The sequence below is a fragment of the Oncorhynchus keta genome, chromosome 3 (assembly GCF_023373465.1).
Source record: "Oncorhynchus keta strain PuntledgeMale-10-30-2019 chromosome 3, Oket_V2, whole genome shotgun sequence".
Classification (NCBI taxonomy): Eukaryota; Metazoa; Chordata; class Actinopteri; order Salmoniformes; family Salmonidae; genus Oncorhynchus; species Oncorhynchus keta.
The window spans coordinates 20,439,652-20,450,008 of NC_068423.1; the positions used below are offsets into that span (position 1 = coordinate 20,439,652).

Genomic DNA, 10,357 nt, shown 5'->3' on the forward strand with positions numbered 1-10,357 from the left:
GATACAGAGAGAGAGAGGTTCAGAGAGAGATACAGAGAGAGTAAGAGAGCAATACAGAGAGAGAAAGAGAGAGGTACAGAGAGAGTTACAGAGAGAGAAAGAGAGAGGTACAGAGAGAGTTAAAGAGAGAGAGATACAGAGAGAGAAAGAGAGATACAGAGAGATAAAGAGAGAGATACAGAGAGAGATACAGAGAGAGAAAGAGAGAGGTACAGATAAAGAAAGAGAGTGATACAGAGAGAGAAAGAGAGGTACAGAGAAAGAAAGAGAGAGATACAGAGAGAGAAAGAGAGATACACAGAGAGATACACAGAGAGAAAGAGAGTGATACAGAGAGAGAGAAAGAGAGAGATACACAGAGAGAAAGAGAGTGATACAGAGAGAGAAAGAGAGAGATAAAGAGAGAAATACAGAGAGAGAGAGAGGTTCAGAGAGAGAAAGAGAGAGATACAGAGAGAAAAAGAGAGAGATAAAGAGAGAGATACAGAGAGAGAGAGGTTCAGAGAGAGATACAGAGAGAGTAAGAGAGCAATACAGAGAGAGAAAGAGAGAGGTACAGAGAGAGTTACAGAGAGAGAAAGAGAGAGGTACAGAGAGAGATAAAGAGAGAGATACAGAGAGAGAAAGAGAGATACAGAGAGAAAAAGAGAGAGGTACAGAGAAAGAAAGTGAGAGATACAGAGAGAGAAAGAGAGATATACGGAGAAAGAAAGAGAGAGAGAGGTACAGAGAGAAAGTGAGAGAAAGAGAGAGATACAGAGAAAGAAAGAGAGAGAGCGATACAGAGAGAGATACAGAGAGAGATACAGAGAGAGAAAGAGAGAGATACAGAGAGAAAGAGAGATACAGAGACAGAGAGAGAGAGAGAGAGAGAGAGGTACAGAGAGAGAAAGTGAGAGGTACAGAGAGAGAGAAAGAGAGAGATACACAGAGAGAAAGAGAGTGATACAGAGAGAGAGAAAGAGAGAGATACACAGAGAGAAAGAGAATGATACAGAGAGAGAAAGAGAGAGATAAAGAGAGAAATACAGAGAGAGAGAGGTTCGGAGAGAGAAAGAGAGAGATACAGAGAGAGAAAGAGAGAGATAAAGAGAGAGATACAGAGAGAGAGAGGTTCAGAGAGAGAAAGAGAGAGATACAGAGAGAGAAATAGAGCAATACAGAGAGAGAAAGAGAGAGGTACAGAGAGAGTTACAGAGAGAGAAAGAGAGAGGTACAGAGAGAGATAAAGAGAGAGATAAAGAGAGAGATCCAGAGAGAGAAAGAGAGATCCAGAGAGAGAAAGAGAGAGATACAGAGAGAGATACAGAGATAGATACAGAGAGAGATACAGACAGAGATACGGAGAGAGATACAGAGAGAGAAAGAGAGAGGTACAGAGAAAGAAAGAGAGAGATACAGAGAGAGAAAGAGAGATATACTGAGAAAGAAAGAGAGATAGAGGTACAGAGAGGTACTGAGAGAAAGTGAGAGAAAGAGAGAGATAGAGAGATACAGAGAAAGAAAGAGAGAGAGAGAGAGAGAGGTACAGAGAGAGATAAAGAGGGAGATACAGAGAGAGAAAGAGAGATACAGAGAGAGAAAGAGAGAAAGAGAGAGATACAGAGAGAGAGAGGTTCAGAGAGAGAAAGAGAGAGATACAGAGAGAGAAATAGAGAGGTACAGAGAGAGATAAAGAGAGAGATACAGAGAGAGAGAGAGAGAGAGAGAGAGATACAGAGAGAAAGAGAGAGATACAGAGAGAGAAAGAGAGAGATACAGACAGAGATACAGAGAGAGATACAGAGAGAGAAAGAGAGAGGTACAGAGAAAGAAAGTGAGAGAGAAAGTGAGATATACGGAGAAAGAAAGAGAGCAAGAGGTACAGAGATGTACAGAGAGAAAGTGAGAGAAAGAGAGAGATAGAGAGATACAGAGAAAGAAAGAGAGAGAGAGATACAGAGAGAGAAAGAGAGAGATACAGAGAGAGAAAGAGAGAGATAAAGAGAAGGATACAGAGAGAGAGAGGTTCAGAGAGAGAAAGAGAGAGATACAGAGAGAAAAAGAGAGAGGTACAGAGAAAGAAAGTGAGAGATACAGAGAGAGAAAGAGAGATATACGGAGAAAGAAAGAGAGAGAGAGAGGTACAGAGAGAAAGTGAGAGAAAGAGAGAGATACAGAGATACAGAGAAAGAAAGAGAGAGATACAGAGAGAGATACAGAGAGAGAAAGAGAGAGATACAGAGAGAAAGAGAGATACAGAGACAGAGAGCGAGAGAGAGAGAGGTACAGAGAGAGAAAGTGAGAGGTACAGAGAGAGAGAAAGAGAGAGACGCCAGGTCAGCGGAGTCAATCACCACCTTCCGGAGACACCTGAAACCCCACCTCTTTAAGGAATACCTAGGATAGGATAAAGTAATCCTTCTCACCCCCCTTAAAAGATTTAGATGCACTATTGTAAAGTGGCTGTTCCACTGGATGTCATAAGGTGAATGCACCAATTTGTAAGTCGCTCTGGATAAGAGCGTCTGCTAAATGACTTAAATGTAATGTAAATGTAGATACACAGAGAGAAAGAGAGCGATACAGAGAGAGAGAAAGAGAGAGTTACAGAGAGAGAAAGAGAGAGGTACAGAGAGAGATAAAGAGAGAGATAAAGAGAGAGATACAGAGAGAGAAAGAGAGATACAGAGAGAGAAAGAGAGAGATACAGAGAGAGATACAGAGAGAGATACAGAGAGAGATACAGACAGAGATACAGAGAGAGATACAGAGAGAGAAAGAGAGAGGTACAGAGAAAGAAAGAGAGAGATACAGAGAGAGAAAGAGAGATATACTGAGAAAGAAAGAGAGATAGAGGTACAGAGAGGTACTGAGAGAAAGTGAGAGAAAGAGAGAGATAGAGAGATACAGAGAAAGAAAGAGAGAGAGAGAGAGAGGTACAGAGAGAGGTAAAGAGGGAGATACAGAGAGAGAAAGAGAGATACAGAGAGAGAAAGAGAGAGATACAGAGAGAGAGAGGTTCAGAGAGAGAAAGAGAGAGATACAGAGAGAGAAATAGAGAGGTACAGAGAGAGATAAAGAGAGAGATACAGAGAGAGAGAGAGAGAGAGAGAGAGAGAGATACAGAGAGAAAGAGAGAGATACAGAGAGAGAAAGAGAGAGATACAGACAGAGATACAGAGAGAGATACAGAGAGAGAAAGAGAGAGGTACAGAGAAAGAAAGTGAGAGAGAAAGTGAGATATACGGAGAAAGAAAGAGAGCAAGAGGTACAGAGATGTACAGAGAGAAAGTGAGAGAGAGAAAGAGAGAGATAGAGAGATACAGAGAAAGAAAGAGAGAGAGAGATACAGAGAGAGAAAGAGAGAGATACAGAGAGAGAAAGAGAGAGATAAAGAGAAGGATACAGAGAGAGAGAGGTTCAGAGAGAGAAAGAGAGAGATACAGAGAGAAAAAGAGAGAGGTACAGAGAAAGAAAGTGAGAGATACAGAGAGAGAAAGAGAGATATACGGAGAAAGAAAGAGAGAGAGAGGTACAGAGAGAAAGTGAGAGAAAGAGAGAGATACAGAGATACAGAGAAAGAAAGAGAGAGAGCGATACAGAGAGAGATACAGAGAGAGATACAGAGAGAGAAAGAGAGAGATACAGAGAGAAAGAGAGTTACAGAGACAGAGAGAGAGAGAGAGAGGTACAGAGAGAGAAAGTGAGAGGTACAGAGAGAGAGAAAGAGAGAGACGCCAGGTCAGCGGAGTCAATCACCACCTTCCGGAGACACCTGAAACCCCACCTCTTTAAGGAATACCTAGGATAGGATAAAGTAATCCTTCTCACCCCCCCCCCCTTAAAAGATTTAGATGCACTATTGTAAAGTGGCTGTTCCACTGGATGTCATAAGGTGAATGCACCAATTTGTAAGTCGCTCTGGATAAGAGCGTCTGCTAAATGACTTAAATGTAATGTAAATGTAGATACACAGAGAGAAAGAGAGCGATACAGAGAGAGAGAGAGAAAGAGAGAGATACACAGAGAGAAAGAGAGTGATACAGAGAGAGAAAGAGAGAGAAAGAGAGAAATACAGAGAGAGAGGTACAAAGAGAGAAAGAGAGAGATACACAGAGAGAAAGAGAGAGAGATACAGAGAGAGAAAGAGAGAGATACAGAGAGAGAAAGAGAGAGATAAAGAGAGAGATACAGAGAGAGAGGTTCAGAGAGAGAAAGAGAGAGATACAGAGAGAGAAAGAGAGCAATACAGAGAGAGAAAGAGAGAGGTACAGAGAGAGTTACAGAGAGAGAAAGAGAGAGGTACAGAGAGATAAAGAGAGAGATAAAGAGAGATACAGAGAGAGAAAGAGAGAGATACAGAGAGAGATACAGAGAGATACAGACAGAGATACAGAGAGAGATACAGAGAGAGAAAGATAGAGGTACAGAGAAAGAAAGAGAGAGATACAGAGAGAGAAAGAGAGATATACTGAGAAAGAAAGAGAGAGAGAGGTACAGAGAGGTACAGAGAGAAAGTGAGAGAAAGAGAGAGATAGAGAGATACAGAGAAAGAAAGAAAGAGAGAGAGAGAGGGAGAGAGAGAGAGAGAGAGAGAGAGAGAGAGAGAGGTACAGAGAGATACAGATAGAGAAAGAGAGAGATACAGAGAGAGAAAGAAAGAGAAAGAGAGAGATACAGAGAGAGAAAAATAGAGATATTTGGAGAGAAAGAGAAAGATACAGAGAAAGAAAGAGAGGGAGAGGTACAGAGAGAAAGAGAGAGAAGAGAGAGATACAGAGAGATACAGAGAATGAGAAAGAGAGAGAGAGAGAGAGAGAGAGAGAGAGAGATACAGAGAAAGCGAGAGAGAGAGAGATACAGAGAGAGAGAGAGAGAGAGAGATACAGAGAGATACAGAGAGAGAGAGAGAGAGAGATAGAGAGAGAACAAAAACTCGTATAAGAGTTAATGATGTGTGGTGAATGAATAACTCCTGATATGAGCTCTTATTGCTGTTTACCCCACGTATAATTCCTATGACTACATTATCATCTGCAGAACAATAGTTTTAATGAGCACAAACCATTCCAGCTCAACATTAGTGTTAATCAACAACCAATCTATGTGATAAGTGTGTGTTTTGTAGGAGAGGCAGAAGGAGGGAACGGACGTGAAAAACATTCCTAGCCTAAAGTCTATGGACTCAACTCAATTCATTGAAATCAGATTTTATGTTTCACATGCGCCGAGTACAACCGGTGTAAACTTTTACCATTAAATAAATGAGCAAATAAAAATATGAAATAGTAACACAATAAATAACAATATCGAGGCCAAATACAAGGAGTACCGGTAGCAAGTCAATGTGCAGGGGTACAATGTAGTTGAGGTAATATGTACATGTAGGTAGGGGTAAAAGTGACTAGGCAATCTCACATGTGTATGTGTGTGTGCACGCTCTGCTACCAGTGTGTAATTGCAGCGTTGTACCTGTATCATGGTTTATCAGATTAGCAGCAAAATTACTATTTTATAGTTAATCCCTACGGGGGCCCCTGAGGGCCAAATTAAATGAGGCTTTGTCAGTTTTTCAGTCGACTGTGAACGGTGCAGTCAGGGGACTCAGCTCTCTGTTTGCAGTTTGATACTATTTGCTCAGCAAGTCTGTGTGTGTTCAGCGTTTGTCCAAACTGGCAAAATCTGTTGAATCGAATGACTTTCTTTGTGAGGTTTAACTTTTGAGCTAGATCTCTCTACAGGGCTTCTACTGAATTTTACATGTAGTAGATCATGTATTCTCTCTCTCTCTCATCTCTCCCATCCTCTACTTCCCCTCTCCCCTCCCTCTCTTCCGTCTCCCAGGGTATCTACAGCTGCTTCAACGGGGTGGAGGAACCAGACCTCCCTAACCTGGCCAACCCAGACCTGACAGCTAACTATGCCCAGGCTAACATGCTCAAGATGCTACGCACTGCTAAGGACCTGGTTAACTCCGCCCAAGTCGAGACCTCACTGGACCACGCCTCCAAGACCATAGAACACTGGGGACTCCATGGCGGCAGCCTGCCAGTCCACATTCCGCAGCAAGGCACCACGGAAACAGTCCCGGGAGGGTTCGCTTATGTCACAGAGAATACACACCTGCCCCCCGAGCGCCCCCTCAGCCCACAATACTGCATGCTGGGTTCAGGGACATCTGTGAACCAGCAGAGGGGGCTGGCGAGACCCACACCGCTACGATACACGCTCCCGGCTCGTACTTCCTCTCTCTACGACAGACCACTTCCTGTTTCTAGTCTCATTTGCCCTCACCTTGACCTGGCTGGGGGGGATCGCCTCTCATCTTATCCTCACTCCTCCACAGGTAGGCTCTATGTGGACCCCCAACACCTTTCTCACCCCCGCTCTCCCTTCATCCCCTATAGTGAGCTCCAGCTCCCAGACATCTACCTCTCCTCTCACCCACCCTCTGCTGTCTCCCATCCCCCCCACACAGAGCCCTCCAAGAGGAAGAGGAGGAGCAAGAGCCTCCTCTCAGGGGAGAGAGGAAGAGGAGGAGGACAGAGGAGGCGGCGCAGGGAGGAGAAGACCGTGTGCCTGGCTGAACTCCGGGCCAACCACCTCCAGGAAAACCACGTCTCGCCCCACATGCCTGACTCCCTGTACCCAGGAGCGGTGCTCTGTCCTGGGGAAGAGGGATGCGGTGACTCCTGGCCTCTTCCTCTGGAGGAGCTCGTCCTTGCAGGGAGACGGCGGCGCCACCGACGGCCATCTTTCCTTCGAGCCACCTGGGGCAGCGAGCAGATTCGCCAGCCCGACGATACTCCGCCTACATCCCTCGATAGCCAATCACATTCTGCTTTACCAGACTTATTTCCCCGCGTCATGGTCGACCAAGAAACTCCCACTAAACTCTACAACCCCACCCCGTTCCGGAACAACCTATGCTATCCTGCCGCCTCACCCCGCCAACATGCCTATCTTCATATAAGGCAGGACCAGAGGAAAGGAAACTCGCGTAAGAAGCTGCGGCACTCACACTCCACCCACCTGCCCACCTACAGGGAGGCCGTGCTGGGGGGCCAGGGAGGGGGAGGTGGGGTAGGCCTGGGGGTGGTCCGGAGAACCACCAGCCTGCTCAGCAGACAGTACAACGACAATCTAACCTCCTACCCTGGGCTGCCTCTATACCACAGCCCCCTCAACTTCCAGACCTATTCCCCGGCATCCAGCAACCACCCCAGCCCCGGTACCTACCGTATCCCCAGCCCTGTATGCCAGCTCCTGGCCTGTGGAGGTGGCTGTCGAAGTCAGAGGGGGTTGTTGTACCAGGACAGTTTGTATGGAGCCTATGGAGCCTATGGAGGGGCCCAGGATCCAGACATAGAGCCCCAGAGAGGAGAGGGCTTGGTAGGGTTGAGGTCTGAGGACAGACCCTGTGTAACTCGGCCCTGGGGAAAAGTCTCTAGTCTGGAGTCAGAGGTCTGAGAGAGACAGACAAACACTACATACTTTATAGACTGGAATGTATACTGTAGAATATACGGTTGGAATTCCACATTGAAGATTTGTGATCCACAGGGACCGTTTCAGAGGGGGGTGGGATACTTCTCATACACAGAATCAGGTACGAGAAGGATATGTGCAGTAAAGGAGGGAAGCTGAGGGTTAGGATTAATTTGATAGGTCGGACAGTTGAACTTCCTTCTTTCTTATTGAAGAGATAAAGTAGAGTGTTTGACTGAATGTTAAGCCATTTTGGAATAAGCATGAAACTGAAAGGATGTGTAGTGGAACACACCGTTCTGCAGCTAGCTCAGCCTAGCACGGTGACGTCCCCTTTCACCAAGCAGTTAGCATGCTGCGTACAGAGTTCCTAATGCAAACAAATAGAGAACATAGGAAGAGGGTAAAATGGAGGCATTTTGGAGAGTGTGTTGGAGAGGATGGAAAGATAATTTTACTCGCTGCTTTGAAAAATTATATTCCTGTGTTTTGTGCATTATATTATGATATACTATATATAATATTTATATATAAATATATATTATTCATATATAATACCACAATGTACAGAGTCGATAGTGTTGCTGTCTGGGACAAATGCGTCTCAGAGAGCTGTGTGTGTGTGTGTGTGTGTGTGTGTGTGTGTGTGTGTGTGTGTGTGTGTGTGTGTGTGTGTGTGTGTGTGTGTGTGTGTGTGTGTGTGTGTGTGTGTGTGTGTGCACGTGTGTGTGTGTGTTGTCAGTCCTTGCCCGGGTTGTTTCCGAGCCACTGAGCCGAACGAGAGAGGAACAAGTCTTCAGTTCTCCATCTAAGCAAAAAATATATAATCTCACAACCATATACACTTAGAAATAACAAATATTCCAGATAGCTGAAACTGTTGACTGCCGTGTACAAGGCCATGGCAACCAAGCTACTGCATGTTTATAAGAGTACAATTAATGTATCTGGAGAAGAATTGCAATAAAGATGTTGTAGAAGCATAAGGGGGGATCAGTCCATATGAACGCACTCTGTATGTTTATAAGGAATACAGACAGCTGGCCAACCGTGTGACGCAGCAGTCTAAGGCTCTGTTGCAGCGTCACTACTGCCTGGGGTTCGATTCCAGGCTGTGTCTCAACTGGCCGTGACCGGGAGTCCCATAGGGTGGCGCACAATTGCCCCAGCATCGTCCGAGTTAGGGGAGGGTTTGGCTGGTGGGGCTTTCTCATCGCGCTCTAGCGACTCCTTGTGGCAGGCCGGGCTCCTCCAGGCTGACTTTAGTCATCAGTTGAACAGTGTTTCCTCCAACACATTGGTGCGGCTGACTTCCGGGTTAAGCTTGCAGGGTGTTAAGAAGTGCGATTTGGCGGGTAATGTTTCAGAGGACGCATGATTCAACCTTCGACTCTCCCCTGAGCCCGTTGGGGAGTTGGAATGATGAGACAAGATTGTAATATCACAAAATTGGGGAGGAAAAGGGGGTAAAATGACAAAATAAAGAAGGAATATGGACAGTTAAGTGTCTGTCTACAGTGTAATACAAAGATTTCGGCTGTAGAAGTGATCCTTGCGCAGATGCTGATCTAGGGTCAGTTTTGTGTTCCTCCCTTATGATTAAGGCTAGTTTTCTGGGATAGTAGGCTGATGCCAGATCTGTACTTACTCACATCGGATGAATGATTAATTTACATAAACACATTCTAATAGGGCTCTCAACAGATTTATATTCTATATTCTTAATATGGATCATACATAGATCATGTATAGATAATATATAGGTAATATACAGATAATGTATAGATAATATTCATATAATATACAGATAATATATAGATAATATTCATATAATATACAGATAATGTATAGATAATATTCATATAATATACAGATAATGTATAGATAATATTCATATAATATACAGATAATGTATATATAATATTCATATAATATACAGATAATGTATAGATAATATTCATATAATATACAGATAATGTATAGATAATATTAATATAATATACAGATAATATATAGGTAATATGGAGATAATATATAGATAATATACAGATAATATACAGATAAAGATCGATAATATAGGGATAATATATAGGAAATATACAGATAATATACAGAAAATATATAGATAATATATAGATAATATACAGATAATATATAGATATTATATAGACAATATATAGACAATATAAAGGTAATATACAGATAATGTATAGATAATATACATATAATATACAGATAATATATAGGTAATATACAGATAATATACATATAATATATAGATAATATACAGATAAAATATAGATAATATACAGGTAATATACAGATAATATATAGATAATATACAGGTAATATACAGATAATATATAGATAATATACAGGTAATATACAGATAATATATAGATAATATACAGGTAATATACAGATAAAATATAGATAATATACAGATAATATATAGATAATATATAGGAAATATACAGATAAAATATAGATAATATACAGATAATATACATATAATATATAGATAATATACAGATAAAATATAGATAATATACAGGTAATATACAGATAATATATAGATAATATACAGGTAATATACAGATAATATATAGATAATATACAGGTAATATACAGATAATATATAGATAATATACAGGTAATATACAGATAAAATATAGATAATATACAGATAATATATAGATAATATATAGGAAATATACAGATAAAATATAGATAATATACAGATAACATTTTGATAATATACAGAAAATATACAGAAAATATATAGATAATATATAGGAAATATACAGATAAAATATAGATAATATACAGATAATATACAGATAATATACAGATAATATATAGATAATATACAGGTAATATACAGATA

The 10,357-nt window shown here is 41.9% G+C and overlaps 1 protein-coding gene across 1 annotated transcript in view; it reads left to right on the forward strand.

Moving 5' to 3' along the window:
• LOC118376057 (glutamate receptor ionotropic, NMDA 2C-like) overlaps positions 1-7,976 on the forward strand; it is a 116,492-nt gene extending 108,516 nt beyond the window's left edge. Inside the window, exon 18 of the mRNA XM_052492932.1 lies at positions 5,827-7,976. Within this exon, the coding sequence (XP_052348892.1) occupies positions 5,827-7,452 (1,626 nt within the window). The 3' untranslated portion in view covers positions 7,453-7,976. The remainder of the gene's footprint in view (positions 1-5,826) is intronic.
• The last annotated feature ends 2,381 nt before the right edge of the window (positions 7,977-10,357 follow it).